This window comes from Nothobranchius furzeri, chromosome 10 (genome assembly GCF_043380555.1).
Source record: "Nothobranchius furzeri strain GRZ-AD chromosome 10, NfurGRZ-RIMD1, whole genome shotgun sequence".
NCBI lineage: Eukaryota > Metazoa > Chordata > Actinopteri > Cyprinodontiformes > Nothobranchiidae > Nothobranchius > Nothobranchius furzeri.
In genome coordinates this window covers 57,436,735-57,464,683 of record NC_091750.1, presented here as the reverse complement: position 1 = coordinate 57,464,683, position 27,949 = coordinate 57,436,735, and the positions used below count along the sequence as shown (strand labels likewise).

The 27,949-nt window shown below is 37.6% G+C and overlaps 1 protein-coding gene across 4 annotated transcripts in view; it reads left to right on the top strand.

Annotated features, from left to right (window-relative positions):
* gabrg2 (gamma-aminobutyric acid type A receptor subunit gamma2) overlaps window positions 1-26,441 on the top strand; it is a 60,702-nt gene extending 34,261 nt beyond the window's left edge. The window contains exons 7-10 of one of the 4 annotated variants that reach the window (XM_015961391.3): window positions 10,381-10,533; window positions 14,416-14,621; window positions 16,588-16,611; window positions 19,384-26,441. In XM_015961391.3, coding sequence (XP_015816877.1) covers window positions 10,381-10,533; window positions 14,416-14,621; window positions 16,588-16,611; window positions 19,384-19,662 — 662 coding nt within the window. In that variant the 3' untranslated portion in view covers window positions 19,663-26,441. Of the gene's footprint in view, window positions 1-10,380; window positions 10,534-14,415; window positions 14,622-16,587; window positions 16,612-19,380 lie in introns of all 4 variants that reach the window. The other 3 variants (XM_015961390.3, XM_015961393.3, XM_015961392.3) reach the window with 3 other exon arrangements.
* Window positions 26,442-27,949: the final 1,508 nt, after the last annotated feature.

Genomic DNA, 27,949 nt, shown 5'->3' with positions numbered 1-27,949 from the left:
GCTGCTCATACTGATCCAGGTTATGGAGGTTTCTTCTATTTAAAGGGAGTATTTACCTCTCTACTGTCGCTACATGCTTGCTTAGCAAATGATACATGACCCACACTCGTATAGCACCTTTCAGAGTCAGAGGACTCCATTCATCTATTCACACACACATTCACATGCTGGTGGTGATGAGCTACAATATAGCCACAGCTGCCCTGGGGCTCACTGACAGAAATGAGGCTTCCAAGCACAGGCGCCACCGGGCCCTCCAACTGCCACCAGCTGGCAAGGTGGTTTAAGTGTCTTGCCCAAGGACATAACAGCGGAATTCTTTGTCTGGAGTCGGGATCAAACCTGAAACCTTCCAATTGCGGGACAACCCACTCAACCTCCTGAGCTACTGCTGCTCCTAATATGGAGATTGATGTAAAGTCTCAGACACAAGTCGGAGACTCAATGCAATCTGCTGAGTTTCCTTAGGAAACTTTAATGGGCACGAAGAACGGAACTCAATAATTTTAGGATGACAAAGCATCACATATCTCCTGTCGTGCATGCTTAACATTATCTGTGCACAATTGACAACTACTTCAATTTAAGTTGGTAACAGGAAAAGTGGCACTTTAATTAGCCTAGCTTAGCATGTTTGTACACTGCTTAAATTTTATCAGCTAAGTAATTTTAACATATGTCCAAACATTTCCTAAACCCATTGATAGTTTCAAAAACTAAGGTTCTCCAAGACACAAATTCAGCTGCTGTAATCAGATCTGTTACATTTTAACGTTTTGAAAGAGAGGAGAAGTAGCTGAAGAGTTTGATATGTTTATGGTATGTGAAAGTTGGGTCATTTCGGTAGACCAATAATATCGGACATTCCCAAAATTGTCCTTCTCATAAAAAAAAATAAGGAAAAATCCTGAGTTCTCAGAAAACGTCTCAGTTCTGTGCTGGGGAAGTATTCAGCATGTATTGGTGATTTATCACATCCGTTCGATTTGTTTTCCTGCAGTGCTGAATTAAAAAAATACATGAAAAGTTACTGAATGAGACAGGAAAACATGTGGCAGCACTCTCGCTGTAGCAGAATGTAAAAACACCTATCCGGATCCCAGTAAACAAAAGCAGAAATTCAAAGCTAACTACTGGGGAGATGCTATCAATTTTTTTCAAAGTGAATGATGTCACCGAGACGGTGGTGTGTTGTCACCACACGCCTGGTTTAATCAGGAAATGATGAAGGGAAACAAAAAGCAATTAAACTAAAATGCCAATAGTTTGTTATTGTTCCTGAGACAACAGATCCCTTATCAAATAAACTGTGAAGTCTCCAGCACTACTGTGAAATTATTCTACGTTTCAGTTTCTACATTGACTTAATCCTTTGAGTAAATGTACACAATATAACAAGAAAAAACCCAAAATAAATAGAGTAAAATAAAATGTAATTAGACCACGTTCAACTGTTACAGAAACAAATATCTGCGCCAGGATTTAATTTTAAAAATTACAATATTCCTTATTGGAGTTTGACACACAGTGTAAAGAAATTGATTAAATGCAAAATGTTGCATTTTATTGTCCAATTAAAAGCTTGAAAGTCACCATGCATGACTCGAAGTCATTAAAAGAGATCTAAAGATGAAACCAAACAGCATAAATTAAACCTGAATAATTCTGTTCAGATGGAAGGAAGGTCTGGAGCCTTTTCCAGCTGTCAGAGAATAAGAAATGGTTTCACCCAGGATACGTTGGCAGGGCATCACAGGTAAATTCTGTTTATTACCTTTTTTAATGCTGCAGCAAAAAAACGAGACTGTGTGAAAGATTATATTCTAGGATCTATGAGAGATGTGTACATTTTATTTAAAGGACATTTTAAATAACCTACTTTTTAAACTCGTGTTTGTTTTACAAATGTATATTTATTTTACCTCAAATTATTGCCTTGTTTAAATCCAGTAAAATGTTGTTAAGCATTTTAAAACAAGCAGAACAGGACCAACGTGCCCTGCAGTAAAATAAAATTCAAAACGATCAATGACGCAACAGCGTTCACACTAAATTAATCAATGAAACAAGTAAATTGCACAAAAGACAAATAGTAAAAGGCAACCTCATATTGAAATCAATGAATCTCAAAGGTGTTAAAGCCCACATTGAGTTTACGTAATAGAAATGTCAAATTAGATAAAGTAGAACAGAAAAGGATTCATATTTAATAAATGTTTAAAAACATTGTTAAAATTCAAGGCCTTTAGAATTATTTGGAGAAATGCTAATCACCTGTTAGCACCCGGATAGCCCGTTTTGTCTTTGTTTCAAAACTAGGCCCAGTCAGAACAACGCGAAATATTAGATATTTATAGGGATGGAGGTGAGTCAATCGAGCAGTCCGCTTTACACTATCGAAGTTAAAATAGGATGAAGCATGTCTATCTGCTCATGTCTCAAAGAAAAGCCAGAGTCTAAATCGTCCAAAGTGGATTCCACAGCAGTTTCAAACTAGCTTCATTCCTGAGCCTCCGCCATTGTTGCTATTTTGCTCCATTGCAGCCCAGCTGTCATTGTAACAAATGTATTATTAAAAATAAAACTCCCATAATTGTACTCACACAAAGCCAGCCACACTAAGCGAGCGCTGTGATTGACCCGGGCCAAACTTAGCCAAGTCTGCTGGGGCTAATTGTGAAGAGCTAAATTTTGGTTTGGCTAAAGATTTCCAGGCTATCAGATTTACAGAGTTAAAGTTATGTTTGTGCCGACTGAGTTAATACTAGGATATGTAACATATGTGTGCATTCAGAGTGATTCATGAGATATTTTGCTAAAACCTTAGAAAATACAGCAAAAACGTTATGAACCTGTCACCAAAAAACAAAAGGCAGTTGATAAACAGGCTAGAAACTACTCTAAAAAAATCATTACTTATTACTTTATGTTGGATATGAAAACAATAGTGGTATTTAAAGGTTAGAATGTGTTAAAACAATCCAGTTTTTTATTTTGTGACTTTAAATACCATTTTATACTCCTTCCCATTCCCTCTTTAATTCACACACACACACACACACACACACACACACACACACACACACACACACACACACACACACACACAACCTGTCCCTGAACACTAACAGCGTTCACTGTTACAAGCACTTGTCACAAATGCTTGTAAACGTGTTTTGTTGCAAACAAGCATTTGCCCTATGCAGCCACCCATCTTCTTCTCAACCACTTCTCAGTCTGTTTATTTTTATTTTTTTATGTAGCAGGCTGGTGTCTATTCGTGTCCTACTTTCCACGCTCCCTCCTCTATACCCCTTCTCTCTCTTTTTTCTGCCTTTTTCCATTACAGCCTAATAAGCCAGTAATTAACACCTGAAAATAGGAAATGGTGATAGGCCTAGGAGAAGATATTGCTTTGGGAAAACAACACACTTGTTTTCCTCTCCATCAACACTGCCTGTGGGCACAAATTCAGAGAAGGTGATTATTTTTTGGGCTTGTGAGGTTGTCAGCCCGTTGGGTCCTCTGAAGAGTTATTTATGTCATGGTGGACAAACTATCAGGTGTGCAGGAAGTGGGGTTATGGATATTTTGTTTAGGTTGAGGAAAATGGATATTATCATAGACACAAACCAAGACCAAACCAAGTTTAGAGGTTTTTTACATTTTTATTCCTTCTTAATGTCACCGAACCTTTAAACAACAGCTTACACTTGTGAGCGAAAACTGGGACACCAGAACACGGGGACAAACAACATAATTGATTCAATGTGCATGATGGGGAGGAAAAACAAGCCAGTAGGAACTAGTGAAGCTGCTGCTGTTCTGTTGAAACGATGGAGGCCACGAGGCAGGGGCATGCATATGGGATCAAAGAGTGTGAAAAAAACATCTCAGCTACTGCTAAAATGGGTCAAAGCGTTCAGAGAAATGTTTTGGATGTTGTTGTTGTTGTTTGTCTCCAGAAGCAGATATAATTGTGAACCTAGAATGGTTGGATTTGCAGAAAGGTCAGTCCAGGTTGATGTGATTGCTCTTTGATTTCATCACCCTGAAGGTACAAGATGGAAGCTAATCTCACATGCTGTGTTTTATGATGAAATGTTTTATTTTGTAGTTTTAGTCAAGCTCATTGCTTTTTCTGGAACTACAGCTGGTTTCACTTCTGGTGTTGGATATTGTTTATGCTCCTTACATATCACAACAGATTATTAGTAGATCATGGCTCCTTTTTTTTTCTTATCCACACTTGCATATCCCTTAAATTATTTGCAAAGTAATGACCAACCTTTGTGTCAGACACAAGTGAAGTTAAAGTTACAATGTCTTGTTTTTGAATCAATTGCACTGGGAGACAAAATAGCGAATTGTCATTGAAACCAGCAAAACTCAATTAAAAGTGCATTAACTGTGTAATGCTGAGACACCTGGGCCACATGTTTCTTTTTTTACTCTACATGTGGATTAAGATTTAATCACTTCCTGGAGAATTTACTTGGGACGCTGTGGAGATGGGCAGTGCTGATTTAAAAGCTTGAAGCCATTTGGAGTTGATGCAAATCGATACAGCAACTGCTCCTAGGGTATGCTTTCAGTTTACAATAAACTCTTAGGGTTTACATTGCACTGTAAAATCTGAATGGTTAACTTGACTTAAAAAAAACTTGAAAACCAGTGTCACTTAAAATGATCAAAGGTACAAGAGAACATATATGTTGGAGCTCCTAATACAAAGTAAAATGAAAGTTACTATCAATAAAAAGGGTACAAAAGTAGTTAAAATTTTGCTTACGGTTTACTACTGCCTACCAGTTCAGTAAGTTTTTCCTAGTACTGGCTTGTCTTAGCTATTAAAAGTTTGCATTTACATGCATTTTAATTAGTACATTTTAGTAGCTCCAGTATATTATTTTTACCTATCATTTTAAGTGCAGTTTCATAGTTACTCACATAGTTCATTAGCAGGTTATCACCCCATAATTGGCAATGGCAATTATGAAAGTAGACCAACACTGAACAGGGCTGAAAGGCACATTTACGGAACTACAAAGATACTGTTTCCAGAAATGATTAACATCGTAATTTTACAAATATTGCACAGAAGAAAAAAAAAAAAATATATATATATATATATAATTACAAAGGAACTATGCTTCAAAACTCATGGATACAAGTAAGATAGCAAGAAAACAGCGCACAAGGATTGTGCAAATGAAGAAGTCAATTGCAAGAGAACATAGTAAAATGAAAATAAAACAAAATAATTAAGAAAAGAAAATTCTAAAAGACCAATACAAATTTTAAAAAGTCATTATTCTTTGGCTGTTTTATAAATAAATTGAAGCTCATTTGCCCTTTCCAACTCATTGTTGTAACATTTCAGTGATGATTAGGCCTGTTTCCTCACCAAACAATAATAATAATAATAATAATGCATTTTATTTTAAAGCGCCTTTCAAATAAGAAGGTGAAGGACAAGAGTTAATGACAAAGCCTTGGATAAAAATAAAACTGGGGAGTGTATTAAACGAGGAAAACAATCAGGGTGGTTTATGTTTTAATTATGAATCACGCCTCTTCTTATTATAAAAGCTTCTACAAAAAGAAACTGAAAGCTGCATTTTTTTATTATTATTTTTATTCATTTATTTATTTGCTGATTTGAAATTCGGGAGAGACATACAGAGGACCATCATAATGATAATCTTATTATTCTGTGATCATTTGAACAACCATAAATAGTAAGGCACAGCTAAAAGGAGCCAAATATGCTGCATTTGTTTCCACCTTGGTGTTTTCTCCTAAATATAAACTTCATTTATACAGTTTTCATTTTCCAATCATTTATGTATTTATTTTTTTGTACTTCAGTCTGTCTTGAGCACATGATATGATAAACACCTTGACGTGTTGGCGTTTCTCATCAGTAATGGACCCTACGACCAGGCTTCGATAAGAGACAGGCGATTATCTGTTCCTATAAGTATACATGATCTTGACAGACTTTGCTCTGTGTTTAATTGTTCTGCTGCCGGAGTTACATGCTGTGACAGTGCTTTTCTTTATTTTCATGTAACTTCATCTAGCCAGCCTCTGCTGGGTAGGAATAGCTTCTGTATCCTGTGGAGGGACAATATAAGTCCACAATGATGAGCTAATCACTCAAATGTAGCCAGCAGCCCTGTCAGAGAGAGTAGTGAGTTGCATGCTGGGTGAGTATTGTTGATCCTGGCAACCAATCATCAAGAAATTTCCTCTCTTTGTCACAAGTACACAACATGCACACGCATGCACAACGGCAACAACTGTCACCTCTCATGTACACGACCCCAGACAGGGGAGCAGCTCAGTGAGACGGCCTGTCAGCAGCTCTGCAACGTGCCCCACTTGTCTCCCTTCATTGGATGGCCAGCATGTGCCTCAGGTCTCCCCTGCCCATCTATATCCACAGCAATTTCCAGCCTGGCTGCCAGCAGAATAATTCTTTTATGTGAAATTTTTTATTCTCTTTGTCAGCACTCCTGAAATTCCATGTTTCACTGTCATAAACTCCTATTTATTTTGTACGTGCAAACTGAGATCAGCAACCATTCTTGCAGGTTCAATGCCCACAATCTAACACCAATTATTATATTTTCATAAATACAGTAAAAGAGCTTTCGCATTGCCTCTACAGTGGAAGGTTGCAAGTTACTTCCTTCTGTTTCTCGCGACTAAAGGACATTTTCGTTGTTTACTATTATCTCTTTTTTTTTCAAAAGGAAAGAGCAATGCTTTCTGATTAATGATCATTTCTGCCTTGTTTGGTCTGCTTTCTGTGGATGAATTTAAATAATTTGCACAAAAAACCACATCATCTAGTAAATATACTACCATATCTTTATGGAAGCAATGATTTAGACATATAAATGGACAGTGCTTTACACAGCTGTCATCTGTATTCTTTTATCAAAAATTATTTAAAAAAAAACTGAAATGAATTGGTAGCTGCAGAATTATCACTATACGATGCATGTGCATGCCAAATATTGAACCTTAGGCATTTTAGTTCAAGAGAAGTGGCAAAAGACCTGCAGTGCACTACACTAGTTTTAACTTTGTTTGACTTTTCATGTTTTACTTTATTATTTGTACTTTTCCACATTTCCAGTATTTATACACTCTAATTTTAAACTATTCCATATATATAAAAAATCAAGGCATCATTTATTGTTTTGTTGGGTTCAGAGTTCAGGAGGACAACAAAGGTAAACTCCAGGGGACAAAAATTGTAAAACAAGAAGTACACTTATTCTTTTCAGTTTAGCCTGTTCTTGTGTTGTCTAGCTTGACTTTTAATTTTGTTTGTATATTTCAGAATAATTTGTTAGAAATGACTTGTGTAAAGGTGCTCTTTTTAACTTTTTTTTGTTTTGTTTTGTTTTGTTTAATTATTATTTTGTGTGTGTGTGTGTGTGTGCTCAGGGTGCCGAATGCTGCTTTATTTAAAGACCAGGTTCACTGAAAGAATATTTTTTATTTATTATTTTTGAAAATGCACACTGAATTTGAAAATAGACCTACCCCTATTGCCTGCATTTGCTTTTGATAGAAAATAGACAGAAAAACACTAAGCTTAAAAAAGCCTGACAGATCTGCGTCACACTGTCAATTAACATTCACGGACTCACCCATCTTGACTCACAGGGGAAGGCTGTTGTTGCTTTAGCATTCAGGAAACAGCAGAGCACACCTTAGCTAGTATCGGCTAACTGTTAGCATTAGCAACTCTACAATACAGCAGAACTCCTCCAGGCTTGTGTTATTGGTGGAGATAAAACATCAATGTTGCAGAGCAAACAGAGTCACATTGCTGGTGAGATGTCCAAATGTCAGAAAATAGGACTCCAAATCCTACTGCCTGAAGCCACTTGTTCCTAGTTCCGAGCTTTCTCACAGAGAACGGCTGACAAAGAATTCATTCTTACTAAAGATCACTGCAAATGTATTAAAAATATTAGTAAACTGGATCTTTAAGGGATGATTGAGGTTAAGTAAAATATAACAGTTTAATGAGTGAAACAAGCCAAAAAGTAAGTTAATTGCCTGTTTGGATGTTACAGCAGGTCTTAGCTGAGCAAAACCATTGCCTATAACCATAGGAAACCTGTGTCAGAAATAGTGACAGCTTCATGAAATGCCTCAGGGACCAACAATATTAATATTTAAAGCGATCTTGTGTGGGATTCTGAAATATTCAACTCCAGTGATGGTAACATACACCAACTCACTGCTACATCCACACATCCCACACACACTCCTGTTGTACACTTTGCTCTATAAAATTATCTCCACATAAAACGAATCTGTGTATTTAATGAGTTTGCACAGCCTACTAATTGTGCTGGGACTGTTTATGTGAAACACAAAAGATTTGCTCCCCAAATGGCCATATTGTGAAATCCCTGCCACACATTTAAGCCAAGAGAAGAAAAGTATTTTGTTTTGAGCAGAATCAGGATGTCATTAACAAGCTGATGCATTCTTACTGGGCAGTAATGGCAGGCGATCCGATTTAGATACATTACCTTGACAGGATGGAGCACACTGGTCGATAACATCCCCACCAAGTGTCTTGGCAAATGTCATGGCCCATGATGGAACTGGCAAGAAAACGACGAGAAACGGAGGCAGAAAGCCGTACACTAACCAACCGAGTGGTAGAGAGTCCATTATCATTAAAGAGTCTGAAGAATTGTGAAAGAGACTTTGTGCTGCTGACCAAGCTGAAAGAAATGTATTCACCTGCAGTTTCTCAGCTGTCAGGGGTCTCAGTTTTGGGCCTTGGCTAATGTTATGTTAATGAAAACAAAATAGTGGGCTGCTGGACCCCTGAGCGCACCCTTCATGTGTCTCGTGTACTCCTACACACCCAGGCGGTGCACTGTAATATCCCATGCACCTGCCTGCATCAGCAGAATGCACACATGGTGATATGAACAGTAATGGTTTTGCTGCTTGGGTTATTGCACTTGGTCTGTTTAATGATGCCATCAATGGTGAGCGAAAGAGGTGCTAGGAGGGATCACAAAGGCGCTGTCCCTGTGCAGACACTGTAGGCATTTAACCAAACGGACGTGACAAACGCTGAATGTCTCTTTGCCTTTTCTGACTCTCATTAACGCACGGAATCACAGATGTTGCCTGTTTTTTTCACGGTGCGCCCTTTCTCATGAGAAAAAAATGTAACCAGCTGCTCATTCCCAAGCTAAGAAGATTGTTTTCGTGAGTTATGGGTGCCTAAAAAGACACACACGTACACTCAGACAAGCACACAGATGCATATCAGAGCGTTTGTGCCCTGAAGGTTACGAGCCGTGGAGAAAGGCCAGGAGAGGTATTCGACACTGTTAATTGTCTGATGTTAATCAATTAGTAGACATCCGACTGAGCTGGAGGCCAGCAGAGAAATGTCATTAAGCTCACAGAAACAGACAGGTACACCGGTAGACAGATAAAACAAGAGTAACTATTGGCAAGCAACACTGTGCTAACTGGCAGGCATAGAAAAAGCCTGTGTGTAAGAAGAAATAAACTATTTTCATTAAACACGTCTGTGCGTAGTTCAATTCACTCCCCTTAAAACTGTGGAAAAAAATCTCATTGAAAGGAAACTGAGGCAGGAGGATGCAAAGAAGTGCTTTCAAGCTTGGCGTCTACTTTTAACAAGCTGGGTGGGTGATCCATATTATCAGGGTCAGATCTTTCTGGGCTCAGCTAAGCTCAACGTTCTAAACACCCAACATCTGCTGCGGGTTGGCCAGCCAGTGCTGGGATGCCTCATCATCAGCTGGCTGCTGGTGGTCATGTTCCAGCTAACTGCTGGCAGGAGACGAGAGTTTGTGTGTGCATTCGAGCAAGTTCAGCTCCACTTCACTGAATCGCTCACTTTCATTTTAGATCTCAGGTTGCCCTGAGCTGACATGCAGTAAAGATTTTGGTTACACAACATTATGTACTGAAGACTTAATGGTTTGTTTAATCAGCGCTTGGTGTTTCTGTGTTGACAGCCTTTTATGGCGGTAGCAGTTCAAGTACATTGGTTTGATAAACTCTATATTGTCTTTAAATGCTCTTACACCGACACAAATAGCTCTATTTCAAAAAAGGCACTTTTACCAGAAAGCATAGCAGAGACACAAGTATTTAAACAAGGCTTGCATCTGCACACGCAGCTGTGCAAGTTAGTCGTTGTGTAAAAATGCAAAGGAGCAGAACTTCTCCTGACTGCAATGCAACTCATTAGTACACCTGTGCTTTCTTTGATCTTGCATGTCAAAACATCAGCTGTGTTTTACAATACATATCTCTCATCCTTTCTTTTCTTCTTTACATTTCCAGGTGACTATGTGGTGCTCACTGTCTTTTTTGACCTGAGCAGGAGGATGGGCTACTTCACCATCCAGACTTACATCCCATGTACTCTCATCGTCGTCCTCTCCTGGGTCTCCTTCTGGATCAACAAGGATGCAGTACCTGCAAGGACCTCATTAGGTATTTAATAATGAAATTACTGTAAGAAGGTTTATAAGGAATAATTCTAGCGTTACAATCATTTGTCATTACAGTGGTCCCTCGTTTATCTCGTTCTAAAAATACCCGCTAATAGGTGAAATCCGCGAAGTAACCAGCATTATTTTTGCAATAATTAAAAATGTTTTAAGGCTGTAAAAACTCCTCACTACACATCTTATACACTTTGCTCAGACAGGCATTAACATTTTCACACTTTTCTCTCTTGTTTAACAGTAGAACTCCCAGAATGCTAACCTCTCTTGAATTCCCAGTGACAGTCAGTTTGATAGCTGTCATTTTGGCCATTAAATGCAGGCTAACAATGACGTAGTGGAGCGAAACGGTTCAAGTACACTATCAATTAACTCTTCATGGATGTGTGGACCTAATAATATGGTAAGAAAATATAATTTTATTCCAAACGTTGAAAAGAAGTTTCTCCATTGTTCACTGGGTCACTCCTTTCTGTGGGTGGGGATGGGGGCTCAGAGATCGTCTTCCACATTTTCTCATGCCACTTCCTACCAACCAGTCTTCCCGTCTCCGCCTGAAGCAGCATAATTTCTAATGCTTTTTCACTGAGAATGTTCTTCTAAAAGCCATTTTAGCAGCTATTTTACACAGAGATTGAACGGTACATGAGTGCGTGCTCAAGCTGGAAAGGTAGTTGCCTAGCCACGGTTATGCTGTCCGAAAACTTTACCATGTAAGCAATAGAGCCGTAAGACTGACGAAAACAAATTCTACATTATTTTATAAAATGTTATGCAAAAATAAAGACCACATAAAAATAGAAAAAGTCGGGAAACAAGTACAACGTGTAATCCATCTAACTATAGTTATTACATGTCCAAATATGAACAGTCAAAATGACTGCCTTGGGAGTTCTAGTATTAAACACAATCAATTCCGCATTCATGGCGCAGAACACAATGCAAAAAATAAATAAATAAATAAATAATAAAATTCCGCTAAATGTTAGAATTGTTTTCAGGTGGATTTATTAGTTTTCACTTTACTAGTTTACCAAAGTGAGCTGCCAGAACACTTTTATGGGCTGCCTGAATGTTTTTCCTCACAAAAACACAGCTAGAACACCGAAAGCTGATTATATTATGGCCATAGCAGCAACAATAAAACAATCAAATGCGACACTCCGTATGTTTAGTCCAGGTCCAGCATTCCACTCCTCTCCTGCCTCAGCGCTGTAACTTTTAAAACCAGGAGAGACCCTGGATGTGTACTCACCAAGCAAAGTATTCAGATGGTCACATTTAATCATTTTCCTCCCAGCCACAGACATTGTCTCATTTTAGACATAAATGGTTCAACTGTTACCGGCATATCTGGTTATCGCTAGCTTGTTCAAACAGCGGCCGGCCCTAGACTCTTTTCTCGTCTAGTCCATCTGTCCCAATTGTGGATTGGTTCTTTTTTCAGTTTTTTCAGTTCTTTCCATTTTCTCATTGATTTTTTGGTTAATGTCAGTGTTTGTTGTTATCTTTTGTTTATTGACAGGAAAAAAATTGCAAAACAGCGAGGCTGCAAAGGTTGAATTGTGTTATAGCGAGGGACTACTGTGTTTGTAGAATTTAGATTTAGTCACAAATGTTTCTATGATTAAAAATGTCACCTGACAAGTTTAGCCAGAGTTGTACTTTGGGATATATTTGTGATCTGTCCACCCAACCCCCAAATGCTGCATTTGTCAGGTTCATTGAGGCCAACCTGGGCCCAATTACTCCTTGCATAAAGCATTACCCTGTGCCTGTGGTGCTTTTACACCACCCCACAGTGTAAAGCAGCCTGCATAAGCTTAAGCCTAAATCCTTTCTTTTATCCATGTATCTACTGTTACATCAACATCCTTTCTTCTCTTTTTTTCCCCTCCGAGACCGGGCAGCTGCTTAGGAATTTTGTGCTTCTTGAGTAGATGAGCCTGTCCTGGCACATATGTATGCACGTGTGCCTTAATGAGACATTAATTATGCAATGCAGCAAGGAAGAGGAGGAGATGCTACTTCAGCACAATAATAATGCAGGTGGCCTCTTCGGAAAATGCAAAGAGGGACACAAGACTAAAAAGAGGGCAGAAGTGAGAATATCAAGGAAATTTGTCAGCTTTTGGACTTGCCCTTGACATCCTAAGATGGTCCCTTGCGACGCTGCTACATATAAATCCCTTAGTCAGCTTTTTTTCACCCTTAAGGCTCTAAAAACTGATCTCCAAGTCCATAGGTTGCTATTATTCAAGAAAACTGAATCTGTGCAATTTGAAAGTTGTTTCTTTTTTTCTTCTTTTTTTTACTTCCTTCATTACTTAAACAAGGTTATTCTTGCATAGGTCAAATGTCTTAATTTGCCTCTTAAAGTGGATTCAGGAGGTTCAGGCAGCCTGTTGGTTACAGAGTGGATAATTGTAGATGACATAATTCTTAATCCTTCAATGCCATCCAAAAATATATCAATTTCCACATAATACTTCCTTGTTAATCTCGACACAGATGGATGCCATTCAGGTGAAATTAAAATGTAGACACAAATAATTTCATGCACACAAAGAAAGCCCTTTTTTACACATGGTGTGTTTAAAGAAGGAAGACAGATGTATTACTTGGCGGTTTGAGGTTGTTTGCTGCTGTTGGGTTATTTGTTGTCACGTTCCATCTGTCAGAATTAAATGGATGTAAAACGAGTTCAGTAGAGTTCAACAAGCGCTCAGTATGAGAAGTTTCTAGATCAAAGGGATAGTAAATGCTTTATTGATAGCCCCTTTACAACATGGTCTTATTACGTCACTCCATTCAATACAAGACAGATGTTTCAACCCACCATATAAACTGGAAGACATGCATCAGCCACTTTATATGGTACACTTGTCTTTAATACTGCCTTAATAGCATTATGCAGTTGCTACAGATTTGTTGGCTGCATTTCCCATTCCTCCACATTCCAAAGATGCTGGATTGAGAGCTGGTGACTGTGTAAAGGCCTCTGGAAACGAACAGACTCATTGTAGAGTTAAAGAAAGCCGTTTGAGATGGTTCTAGCTTTGTGACGTAATGAATATGGGTCGACTATAGTCTTAAGAGTCAGCCACTATACTCAGCTAGGCTAAACCCACAGCAGTCTGAAAAACGGAGGCAAGGCAAGCTGGATTTATACTTTCATTATGTTGACAGCATTTTTTACCTAACCATCTGAATGTAGAAGCTGAAACTGAGACTTGCCAAAGCAGACAACCTTTACTGGTCCTGTATCATCCAGTTTTCATGGTCACGTATGAACTGTAGCCATGCTATCCTTTTCTTAGCCGACATTACACCTGATCTGGTCTTCTGCTTCAAGATTCAACATGTAAGCGATGGTATTCTGCACACCTCGGTTGTCACAAGTGTTTATTTGAGATTCTTTTGCTTTTACCATTTTGAACTGTTCTGCAGCATCCTTTGACCTCCAAAATCAGCTAAATGCTTTCATTTAAACAACTTCCTCTCACTGGATATTTTTTTCTTTATCAGACCACTCTATAAATCCTAGAGGGCTTTTGGTAAAAAACAAAATCAGCTATTTCTGAAATATACAGATCAGCCCGTCTAGTACTGACTACTATGTAAAGTTTAAAGCCCCTCTCTGCTGAGCTCACAGGGAAAATGTGTTTACTAAGTTAGGCAACGCTCATGCTTCTGGTTCAAAGGCAGAGTGACGCTCAGTTTGAACTTCAATAAATCATCATATCGCTGCACAGATGCATTGGGTTTTTTCCATATGATCGGCTAATATGGCATTTGTGTCAAGCACGGACAGGAACTCATTTGACACAAATCTAACCCATCCCTGTTTCTCTGGTTTCTTTACTAGGCATCACGACTGTGCTGACCATGACCACACTAAGTACCATTGCCAGAAAATCTCTACCCAAAGTGTCATATGTGACCGCCATGGACCTGTTTGTATCTGTCTGCTTCATTTTCGTCTTTGCCGCACTCATAGAGTATGGCACACTGCACTACTTTGTCAGCAACAGGAAGCCGAGTGCCAAGAAGGACAAGAAGAAGAAAAACCCGGTGAGCTTTTCTGTATTTTTTTATGAAGCAAAAACCACTTTTTTCATAGCTTGAACTTTGTTACACCCAAGAGAAATATTATATCATTCCTTCTACACAATTAATAAACTGAAGCAGAGATTTGAAAATTCCATAAGTGTCTTCTCAAGAGCTACTCTCAACGAGTGACGCATTAAGCTCAAACCTTTTTATAATCCCTCACACATCTGTTACAGTTGTATTTTAGAACATGGCGACATGACAGGGATTTAGGACTCAAACGAGGCCAACTCTTACAGATCATGGTGTGTTCTCACTTTTACTCAGGGCCTTTGGTCTGACCGTACTAACTCATCTCATTTATGGAGGATTTTGTTACACATCCTCAAAATAATTTTAGTATAAGTCAGATTTTGCAACTAAAGTCTGCTTTACAAATCACAAGCTTTTTTGGAGCAGCATGGTGCTTTGAGTGGTAAAAAACAAATTTAAAAAATATATAAAAATAGACGAGTAATGACCTGAAACCGATGTGAAAGTGGGGCAATCTAGTTTCAGCATATGCATAAGGTTTTGCATATGGTCTAGTGGATGGATGGATGGATGGCTGAATAATGACCTAGAAGGTGAAAGCCGGTTTACCGTCTCAGAAGGACTTTTCTTGGGTCTCTGCCTGATTTGATGAATATTAGGAGGGTCAATTATAAAAATGAAAGTAGATCGGTCATAGAATTTATTTTGATTTTATAAAAGTTCATAAACAATGAACAAAATGAGATTCTGACTTGTATTCATTGTAAAAAATGTAAAAATATGTTTTTAATAGTCTATCATGCCAAAGATATATAGCAGTTTTTTTTTGTTTTGTTTTATTGTAAACCATGCATTATGAAATGCATAAATGTTATCCAAAGACTAGGATGACACACCTGAAATTGTTTTTAGGGTTTTTGAAATATACTGCCTTGCCAAAAAAAAAAAATAAAGTTGCCACCTAGATTTAAGATTTGGGGTTCTGCAGTGGGCCAGGTGAGCTACTTAAATCTATGGAATGAACAGATTATTCCATCAATGGATTTTTTTTCTTTCCTGTTGGAGCAAGCATATTCCAAAATGACAATGCCTGGATGTATTGGGCTGAAATTGGGAAATGGTGATTCAGGGAATATGAGACATCATGTTCACACTTGGAGAGGAGTCCAAACTTTAATAGAAGATAATAGAATAGACTTTATTGATCCCACACTGGGGAAATCACTTGTTACAGCAGCAAAACACATAATTTGAAGAAACATATTAACAAACGTACCATGTATATACACATAGGCAGTCAGCTAGTATTGTAACCTTTGGCCACTAAACACCACAAATAAAAGAGTAAAAACTTGGGATTCCAGAACTATGCAGCATACTGTAAGGGAAACAGACATACTATGTAAATCTGGTATTGCACAAGTATCTGAGTATTGCATTTAACCCCACTGACAATCTTTCGGATGTGCTGGAGAAGGCTTTGCAGAGTTGTCAAACTCTCCCATCATCAAAACAAGATTTAGGAAACATGGTGCAACATGGAGATCAATCTTGTCACACTGAAGAAGCACAATGCCAATGCGAGTACATGCTAGCATCCAAGCTAAAGGCAGTCCAAAAATATTAGTCTGCATTGTTTTTTTGGCAACTTTTTTTTGACCATGCAGTGTATATTGTGCTATTCTTTCTAATTTTACAGGATTTATTTATTTATTTTTACTTATTAGGAATATTCGTTGTGGTTTGGTTGCATCACTCCTGAGTCTCAATGTGACGTTTCTGTCTCAAGTGTACTTCCTGTTTTCATTTTGACCTTAAATGTTAAATTTTTGAACTTGTCAAACATTAGTTGTGTGTACCTGTTTATTGGTGTATTATTCTCTGTTTACACACCTTTTTTTGAGATTACTCACTTTTAATTCCACACTTTTTTTGTCTCCTGTTTGGACAAAAGCTCCTCCGGCTCTTTTCCTCAAAGGTATATTGCCTGTGTCTGACTGCATGTGTCTGCTGCATTTTGGCTCTTGAGCCTCCAGCACCTCACTGCTTTTCTCTCTGCGCAACAGCAGATATGCCTCTATTACTTCTTTATGTACCTGCATTCTAACTGTGCACCTCCTTAATTACTAAATGGGTGTCAGATATTACGTTAAATAAGAGGCGCCTTGCAGTGCACAGTGCGGAGGCAGCCAGCCAGACATACTTATGCAGTTTTGTTATTTTTTTATATAAAATCGCTAATAAGCATCTCACATATCCCATGTCCTTTAAAAATTAACAGTTCAGGCCCCAGTGTGGAAACATTCTGGCTCCCTCTGTCCTGTTTCACTCCTTGTTGTTGTTACCACAGTGAACAAGCAGCCACTACAACAGCTTTGCCCTTTTTTCCTTTTTCTGTCAGTAAATCTTTACCTGTGTGTTTGTTGGGCTTCTCAACCTGACGCTTCCTAAAGAGTCAGCAGTGCTTTAACAGACTGAAAAAGACAACCCACACACTGTGTAAAATTGACTTTGATATATACATCAGAGGTCGTTTCAAACATTTAAGACATCACAACCTATTGAAAAAACATCTAGACAACACAGTATTAACTTTTCTACTTGAAACTTTGCATCAATATTTCACACAGCTAAATCAGAAATAAGAAATCATTGTTGATCCCAATTTTGTCTCGTCTAAAGGGGTTGTTGACTTTCAGCCAGTTAAAGCTGATAATGCTACTTTGGTGATTTTTCTTTTAATTTGGTTTATTTATTCTGCAAACACTAACTCAGCATAACCCAACTTGACCAGCCCAGCGGGGCAACATTAATGTTCCTTCTGCTTGAGCTTCTACTTCTTTCCCTTCAGTTCAACAAATCCCCTTTGAGAACCGAGCCATAACCCGCACTGCTAACCCCCTCATTAACTTAACACATGGCCCCACAATAAGGACAAAGATGCCTAAACTAACCCATATGTTGTATTTTTATTGTTTTCTCGGGGGAGTTATGTATCGTTTCAAAAGGGACAGCAGGTTTGTGAACTTGTGGTGAGCAAAATGAAATGTTGTTGGTTTTAACATTTTGTCCAGAGCAGTTTAAGCTCATTTGAGGATGCATGCTTACAGCAAAAAAGGACATGCCTCAAATAAATTTTATTTTGGTCTTTTAGTTTCACATTTTTTGCAGCAAGCATGTCTGCGTAGATGGCAAATGAGCATTAAACTATCCACAAGACAGACAATTCCAGTCAAGTATGTGCTGCTTTGTGATATTCAGTCTCAGATCAGTCATATTCAGTCTTGGTCAAATCTACTGTCACATCTTAGAATTTTAACTTTGGAGCTTTTTTCCCCCAATTTACTGGGTACATTTTAACGATGAGGCTGATCCCAGAGTTTATCCACAAGGTCAAAAAACCCTGTTTCTGCCAACGGGTGTGGAGCTTTCAATGTGCTGAACAGTTAAAATTCCAATTTGTGTCAAAGCGACGTGGCATTTTCAGATAAAAGCGGATGAAACATACTTTTCTGAATACTAATTATGTTCTCTTAGAATGAAAGTCACTGATGGCATTGTCCTATTTTAGGAATCTTCACAAATGGAAGACAGTAGTGAGCACAGCTTGAAAAGAGGGGTTTATATTTAGTTAGGGGCAGAAAGAATGCACAGGAGGGACATACACAAGCATGGTTTTCTTCAAGCTTAAGTTTGTAATGCTGCAACGTCCGCCATATCTGGTTAGTACTGATTCCTGTTTCAGTCATGAAGTGTTATAAATAAAATAAGAAAGATGGGACAGTTTTGTGTTTTTGCAGCATTTTAATCCCTCCTGGAAAAACGAGCATAGTTGGTTACCAGCATATGTTGTGTGTTGGTGCTGGTTAACTACATAATTAAACCAGCACCAAAACACAACAAATGCTGGTAACCAACTATGCTAGTCTATGCTGATTTTCCCAGCAAATATGTAAAGCAGCTTCAACTGAATACCATAAATAAACTGAAGTTATATTTACTTTGTGTGGCTGCTACATAGGCAACATTAAACTGTTGCTGTTGCTCATTAGCTTTATTCCAGCCAGCAGGTACAGTTTGCATCATGGGTTCCACAGCACTACCCATGCTTCTAAACGGCTTTAATTTCACCCATAGTTGGTAGTTGGGAGTACACTTCACTTATTTCTTGATAATTAATAATAATAAAGAATATGGGGACGCACCGATATGACATTTTTTGTCTGATGCCGACATCTGATATTAATACCACTGTTATGGCCAATAACAGATATTTGCTGATACCGATAAACTGACATCAATGCTTCTAAAATCGACAGATTTTGTATAGAATGAAATTTATTAAAGCTGAATTTACGTTATTATGTACACACAACACACACATTCACGCTTCTGAGATGATTAAAGTAATTTCTTACATGACTAAACAAATACACATCAACAGATAAACTAATGGAACCAAGATGGAAAAAATATTGGCTGTTAATATCGGCCCAGTTTTATTTATCGAACTGATACCAATATGTTAAAAAATGACTAACATGGGCCAATACTGATATTGATGCTGATATATTGTGCATCCCTAATAGAATCCATTGTCAAGTTAAGGATCTAAATTATATTTAGAAGATTTCTGCTTAAAAAAAGAAAGAGTAAAATATGAAAGTAGTTCCAGTTGGTTCCATATCTGGCAGCTATCTTTGTTCTGGAATTCTGGTGGCTAACCGTCATCTTGTCTTGTTTAAAGCAGACACCAACTGTAGACATCCGTCCACGCTCTGCTACAGCCATCCAGATGAACAACGCCACACACATGCAGGAGCGAGATGAGGAATATGGTTACGAGTGTCTCGATGGAAAGGACTGCACCAGTTTCTTCTGCTGTTTTGAAGACTGCCGCTCTGGAGCCTGGCGGCATGGCAGGTTGCACATTCGCATCGCAAAGATAGACTCATATGCTCGTATTTTCTTCCCCACTGCATTTGCTCTCTTCAATCTGGTCTACTGGGTCTCCTATCTCTATCTCTAGGCACCGGTATGAATCCAGCTTTATCCTACAGTTCATTACATCCTACATACACGCTGCGCCAGCAAATGACATTCAAGGAAGGGACCCACAGAAATACCCCCAAAGTTAATTTGATTTTCTTGTATTTACATTGTTTTATTCCCTTTAAAACTTTCATGCAAATGTTGTAGCATTACATTTAACTGGTGTGAGACAGTTTAGAGTTATGTTGTAAAAGCATCAACTGTGTGAGAGAATAATTTGATTTTAAGGTGTTTTTTTAATTACTATTTCTCAGTCTGTGCACATATCAGGTAGAATGTTCACTTTATACTGTAGAATTTAAAAGACCAAGACAAATGCACAAGTCCGAGTAATGTCAACAATCACAATACGTTTAACTAAAATAATTTGGAGAAAGAATGGCATCCATTACATGGGATTTAATTACATAAAAAGGCATGATCACTGCAGACATAGCACTGAAATAATCACGTTACTACTAAATGTTTTCCAATAAATCTTTCTTTATAATTTCTCCTTTAAATGTTTTCTCTTAAAAATCTAAATCTAAAGCACTTTATGAGAGCTATGTTAAACAGAAATTGTTTTTCATTCTGACAAAATGTTCCTCATTGTCTTCAGCACACACATGTGTGATGATATATCACATTAATCATGTGAGGTCAGACTAAAATGATGCTTTTTATCAATAATGCTTAACTGTACAGACACTGTATATATTTTATTATTAGATGGTGGTTTACTTTTATTGCATGCACTTTTGAGGCCAAAAATATTTATTTTGTGGTCTTCTGCTGTTGGCTATGAAACCTTAAAAAAACTATCAAAAATAAAGCAGCAATGCAAATTTCCATTTTATTATTTATTAATTATTTGTTTATTTGTTCATTTATTTACTTATTAAACTTGAAATCTTATAAGTAGCCTCAGAATACCAATTTCTAATGCAGGCTTATTTATTTATTGAATCAGTGCAGTATTTCAGGGAAAAAAAACTGTCAAATAATTTATTTCAATCATTATTTCATGGCGCTCTCCATTTCCTCTTAAACTCATAATTACAAACAACACTCTTCAACTTGGGTTATACAAGCTGCTAAAGTGGGATGCAAAAGTTTGCGCAGCCCTGATAATCTTCATGATTTTCCTGTATAAATTGCTGGTTGTTATGATGATTTTTTGTTGTTAAATATATCAGATAGGGGACACAGGGTGATATTTGAGAAGTGACATAAAGTTTATAGGAGTTATGGAAGATGTGCATTAATTGTTGCATACATTTGGGCACCACGAAAAAGAAACTACTAGTTTTTCCTCCTTTTGCAGAAATAACCCTCTAAATTCTTCTTATAGCTTCCAATGAAAGTCTGGATTCTGGCTGAATGTATTTTGGACCATTCTTCTCTACAAAACATCTCTGGTTCATTCAGGTTTGATGGCCTCTGAGCGTGGACAACTCTCTTTTACTCACACCACAAATGTTCAATAATATTCATGTCTGGGGACTGAGATGGCCATTCCAGAACGTTCTTCTTGTTCCTCTGCATGAATGCCTTAGTAGATGTTGAGCAGTGTTTAGAGTTGTTGTCTTGTTGAAAGATCCAGCCCTGGTGCAGCTTCAGCTTTGTCACTGGTTCCTGGACATTGGTCTCTAGAATCTGCTGATATTGAGTGGACTCCATGCGTCCCTCAGCTTTAACAAGATTCCCAGTCTCTGCACTGGTCACACACCCCACAGCATGATGGAACCACCACCATGTTTTGCTGTAGGTAGCAGGTGGGTGTTTATTTATTTATTTTGGGAATTTTGTGTTATTTTTCCTCCATGCATAAGGCCTTTATGTACAACTATCTCAATGTTAGTTTCATCAGTCCACATCACCTTATTCCAAAATGAAGCTGGCTCATTCAAATGTGCTTTAGCATACCTCACGTGGCTCTGTTTGTACTGTGGGTGGAGAAAAGGCTTCCTCTGCATCACTCTCACATACAGCATCTCCTTGTGTAAAGTGCGCCGAATAGTTGAACGATGCACAGTGACTCCATCTGTAGCAAGATGATGTAGGTCTGTGGTGCTGATCTGTGGGTTGACTCTTGACTGTTCTCACCATTCTTTGCTTCTGTTTATTCAAGGTTTTCATTGGTCTGCCACATGGAGCCTTAACTCGAACTGAACTTGAACAGGGTGTGTCCGTGGTCATCCATTTTCTCAAAATGTTCCTAACTGAAACAGACAGCTGAAATCTCTGAGGCAGCTTTCTGTATCCATGCTCTAAGCCATGACGGTGAACAATCTTTCAGGTCATGTGAGAGTTGTCATGATACCCCATGTTGCTGCTCTTCTGAGAACATTCAAAGAGGAGGGAAACTTACAATTGGCCCCTTCTTTCTCATATTGGATTCACCTGTGCATGAAGGTCAAGGGTCACTGAGCTTATTAAACCTGTTTTGAGTTCCAATAATTTGGTCTAAATGTTTTGGAATCAACAAAATGTCAACAGTGCCCAAATGTATGCACCTGCCTAATTTTGTTTAAACAATTATTTCACACTCTCTGTAAATCTCAAACATTCTTCCACTCCTCAAATATCACTGTGTGTCTCCTATGTGATAAATTTAACTGAAATGTTGTATCATAACAACCAACAATTTATACAGGAAAATCATGAAGATTAATAAGGCTGCCCAAACTTTCACACCCCACTACATGGGAAACAGAACTGTGAAAAAACCTGATTTTAATGGAGCTGAACCAAAAAACAAAAAAAAAAAAGTATGGTAATTGGAAATGTCTGCAGTTGTGATGTTGTCCATGGGAAAATTTTGGAACAAAGAAAACAAAATCAAATCTTCAAGGCTCAAAGGAGCCTCAACGTGATAGTTTTGCTTTTTGAGTGTGGTTAAATGTGTGATCACAGCAACATTTGGCTTGCAGACGCAGATCAATAGGAAGCACAACATGGAAAATGTTGGTGTTCCAGGTCTGAACCCAATGTGTAAAAACAGATCATTCTAATTACAACGCCCTCACCAATTGGTTTCAACAAACACCAGTATGCAACTGATAGTGCTGCAGTATTGATTTGTAAAACTCATAGGAAATAGGTGTAAATAACATTGTTTATGTACATAATTTATTAACAGGAGACAAACATCTGGCATTTTCTAAAAGGTTATATATATATATTTTGTAACTTTAGGCTTATAGAGTACATCATTATTCACTCTAACAGACCTATTGTATCATGCTGACCATGCAACATAATGGATGTGTGGGAGAGGTGCAATGATTATTTATTATATATTTGTTGATGGCATTTTTATTTTATTTTTATTTATTTTTTAAGAAAACAACATGTATTTATGCTCATACAGCCCCTGGGAAAATAAAAAATATAACTCAGAATGCTGTCATTTATATCAATGATGCATTATTGTTTAATGTGTCAATATACCTTGAGCTTATTTATCTTGTGTTTCTCTATGTTGTGATTAATGTGCACTACTCTCACAAAGGCCTGTCAAACTGTTATTATTGTTGAGTGACTTGCAACATTATCTGTTGTGCTGCTTCTGAGTCGTGGATTTTATTTAGATGACTTAGTATTATATAAAAAAAAAGGAAAATTAACAGTTTCGTAGCCACCAGAAGGAGTGCATCTGCTTGTCTCCTCTCAGTTTCTCTTACAACACAAGCTTGTTTCAGTCTTATATTTTTTGTTATAATCAGTCAAGTATAAAACATTTATTAGATTATTTCATAATTCCAAAAACGTCTCTCCTTGTATTTCAGAAGGTGATCCTGCTGTGATCCAAAGCTGCCACATAGTAGTCCAAACTCGTCTTCAGTGTTGTTTCTCACATTTGTATGAACATGAGATTATCAGTAGCAATAGGCTGGTCATAATCAGAGGAAAAAAGCGTAAGCAGGATATTATAATGTGCCAAACCTAACCCACACACATGCACAGAGATAATGGAAGTTTTATATTATGTGTTTAATAACACTGAAGCAGACATGGATGTGTAGGTGTTCTAGAATTACATTTCCTCAGGTTTTTTACTTGTTTCCGCCTATTCTGTTCTGTCAACGCATAAATTGACATGTCACAAAGAAACGTAAATGCAAATCACCTTGATGGCATTTGATTATTGGGAGATGGCGAGCTGGAAGACATTTGTGCCTGATGGCTGAAAGTGGAAAAAAAATCTCTTTTGAAGAAGTTGACCTCATTCGTGCTCGTAATCATTTGCCTCATGAAGACATTACTGTTTACCGTTCTTGTGTTTGACAGAGCTGCTATATTTATTTTCAAACTCTTAGAAAATACCCATATACAATAAAAACATTATACAAATGTTATATATCCCTTGTATTGTGTTGGAAAGCTGTTTACACCTGTGGTGTTAGTGAGTCCATTTGGACCCATGAGTTAAAAATGCTTGAAAATGTTTAAAATCTCCAGTTTGCTTCGAATGTTGTTTTTCACCTAATTGCTGGCTTAGTATGTATTCATATAAATGGAACCAGTGTGTGAAATGTATTTTAGTTGGCTCCACAGACACAGTATTTTAAAATATACCACTCATTTTTGATTGCAAAAACTGTTTAAATTCACTAAATATGTCTTTTTCTTATATAATGATTAATAATAAACAATAACTGTGTTATAAACTAATATTAGAGTACACCTACCAAAAATAATTATAATTTTTTTTACTATTTAAAATTATTAGCAATAGTGACATCTTTGCTGTTTCAGGTCAAAACGAACCCGCATCGATAAATGGTAGGATAAAGCCAACAGGTCAAATTTTTTCCCATAAAACCAACTTTTATTTAACCAGACCAATTAACCAAACAATTTAACCATAAAATGAACAATGATAAACAACACTGTGTGTGTGGTTTTGTGCACGCACATTAGGGGTTGCATCAACTAGTCGACCACTGCTCTGCACTTACTTTTTATGCCTTTCATAGACTAGTCGCTGTCACGTGATAATGACCGACAAGATGGAGTTCTCGGAAAAGACAGCAGGTGACAAGCCCCTGCGCTCTGTGCCAGAGCGTTGGTATCTGACACCTGCGGTAAAACGGACATTTGACCGAATTGTGACCTTTACCCTCTCCCCTCACCCCCATCCCATCCTTAACCAGTTTGTGAATTCAAACCTTTGTTTTGCGTTTCATCGTTCCTCTCAAACACGCTTAACGGAAAATTTAGACTGACATAGTGGGTAAAGGTTAGGTTGGGGGTGAGGGGAAGGTTAAATAGCAAGAGGGTAAAGGTCACAATTCAGTGAAATCTCCATTTTACCACGGGCGTCAAAAAGCAACGCACTGTGCCAGAGCGTCTCCTCCTGACGTGTGTCGGAAAAAAACGCTTGGCCACCCATCGTCACTTTTAGCCAATTCAGGTGTATGACATCATCAATGATTAGTCGAAGTCGACTAGATTTTCATTACTTGACTGTCGACTTTTAAAAACATTAAGGTCATGCAGCCTCTAGCGCACATGTACATGCATTGATCATAAACTGAACGTTGAAAATAATATGGTGCAGATATGTTGTTCTGAATTAGCCATAATCTAAACAATGGAAACAATGAAAATAAACCATAATTTGAAGTGTGTGTGTGTGTGTGTGTGTGTGTGTGTGTGTGTGTGTGTGTGTGTGTGTGTGTGTGTGTGTGTGTGTGTGTGTGTGTGTGTGTGTGTGTGTGTGTGTGTGTGTGTGTGTGTGTGTTGGTGATGTGGGCCATAACTATGCACACTGGGGGCCATAACTGATCCTCAGAGCAAGGCATAGCTTTTAAGTGATGTATACAACAGCCAGTTTTCTCTGCTGGGTCATTTTGGACCCGTAACACCACAGATGTAACTTATCTTTTTTTTTTTGAGACCTTTAGAATTTACTAAAAATGTGAAAATTCATTTTGCTGCATTTAAATAGGTGTGTCTGAGGATTAGATGAAGCCTCATTCCAGGATAACAAGAGGAAAGTGTACTTTTTGCACAGTTAAACTTGAAAGCAGGTCCATTTTGACCCGTAACACTAGCCTAGTGAACTAGACCAAATTCTTGCTTTGCAAAGAATGGTCTAGGCATGCTCCATTGGAACCTCAGCAGCTCCTACCAGGACTCTGGCTAGCCAGTCACAACTCTCTAGAGGGGTTTAAACACATAAAGAGCTGTGATTGGTCCATAATGGTGGGCCAATCATAGTGCTCTATCTGCTTAGTGAACAAATCACAGAGCTTTATCCGCTTTGTGGGCCAATCAGGGCACTCTATATGCCTGGTGGGTGGGATGATGCAACAGAGTGAAACAAGAGTATGTCACATTCATTGTCCAGTGGAATGCGGAGATCATTTGAAAGACAACGGTAGAACCCGCCCCACAACTGAGAGCCGTCAATGGAGCGTGGCCAGACTAAATAATACATGTATTTAGTCTGGCCTGCCAGGCTACCGTAACACAACAGAAGGGATATAAATATATAAGTGTATTTCCAAGAGAACCGGAAATACAGGGCTCAGTAAAAAAAAAAAAAATAAATAAAAAAAAAAAGACAAACAGCAAATCAACTCTGTAAGACTCTCATCCATACAGCATTTTGTTTTCATCCATGTATATTTAACCATTGAATGAAAGGGCACTGATCAGTTCTGCAAGTCTGGATGTTACATTACAAATGTTATGGAAAAGTCCTTTTCATAAGAAAATATAACATAGTTGTGGAATTTTACAATAAAATGGTTACATTTCTCACTGTGTATTTGTTTTTTGTTACTTTTGACAATTTACCTGTTTGTTTTATAATGATTTTTAAATTGATGCAGAAAGGATGATGTGTAAGTAAATAAATTTATTTATATTTATGTATGTGTTATTGTTACACATGGTGGTAACTGTTTAGTTTCTATTAGTAGTGTCTGAGGAGCAGAAACATTTTATTTTCATTTTCTGTACCAGAACCAAACTATCAGAGCATGTGATAAAAGTCATGTAGGCGTTAAGGCATAATGGGGCTATAAATAAAGTGTTGTGTCTCACGTCGGTTATTTTAAATGTATATACAACATGGAAGATTGTCCTAAATTTAGCAAACTGGTATTTTTCGTTTCATGTTGCAAACAAAATTTACATATTTTCTAATTTAAGAATTGTCTAAAATAGTATTTTGATTTAGTTTTGTTAATATAATCAAGCAAAAACTGATAAAATGAATAAACGTTATTATAAAGCTGAAAATATGCTAGATGTGTTTCAAATCTGCGTATAAAGTAAACAAACTAATGGTTAGAAACAAAGGATCTATATGTTGGCTTCATTTACTCCACCCCGATGGAGTAAGGTACATGTATGAACAAGCAATGAAATTTGAAGTCTAATTAACAGAAAAAACTTCATATTTTTTGTAATTCGATGAAAAGTGTGTCATTTCACATGTCAGAAAAGAATAAGATTGAAAATATTTTGCATTTATGTAGCAAATCTTTAGCTTTTAAACTTTGTTTCAGAACATTTTTTCAACTTTTCTTGCACAGCTGAATCAAATTATAAGGATTTTTATAAAATGTTTTGTTTTTTCTCACTTGCAGCAATGATCTTTCAAGTCAGAGCTTTTGTCCAGCGCATTTTCATTAGAATGATACATTTACATTTTATAGCCAATCAAAATAATGACTTAAATATTGATAAAGCTATTTGTTCTCATGCTTAGTTTTTAACAATGTTATTTTGCAAGTCAAAAGCTGAAAAGTTTTTTTTTCTGTATTTTTTCCCCCGTGCCCTGTCTGGCTGTGAAGCAAACAGAACTGATGTCTGAGTGCTGGTGACAAGATTTAAAGCTTCTACTTTAATGTCACGCCTGATATTTAAAACTTTATTTTTGGTGTTTTTTGGATGCTTTTTAATTCGACCAGACCCGGAGACAGAGATGAACGAGAAAGGAAGAGACAAAAATAAACAATCAATGATGACCAAGAGTCTGCTTCTAGGCCTGCAGAAAGAGATAAACAAACAAAAAAAGGATACACAACAATACAACAAGAGCAAGCTATCACTGCGTCAACCTAATGAGGAAATATAAAATCAACATTGTTTTGCTGAACAATCACGATAATAAATCACAGTGCATTTAGTGCCAACCACAGCCTTAAGACATGTGTTAAACATGTCCAAGTCCATGCTTATGAGAGCACCATGTGAGCACCTGTGTGTGTACACGTGCTTGTATATGTAAGGCTTCTCTATAGGAGCATCCAATAGTGAGT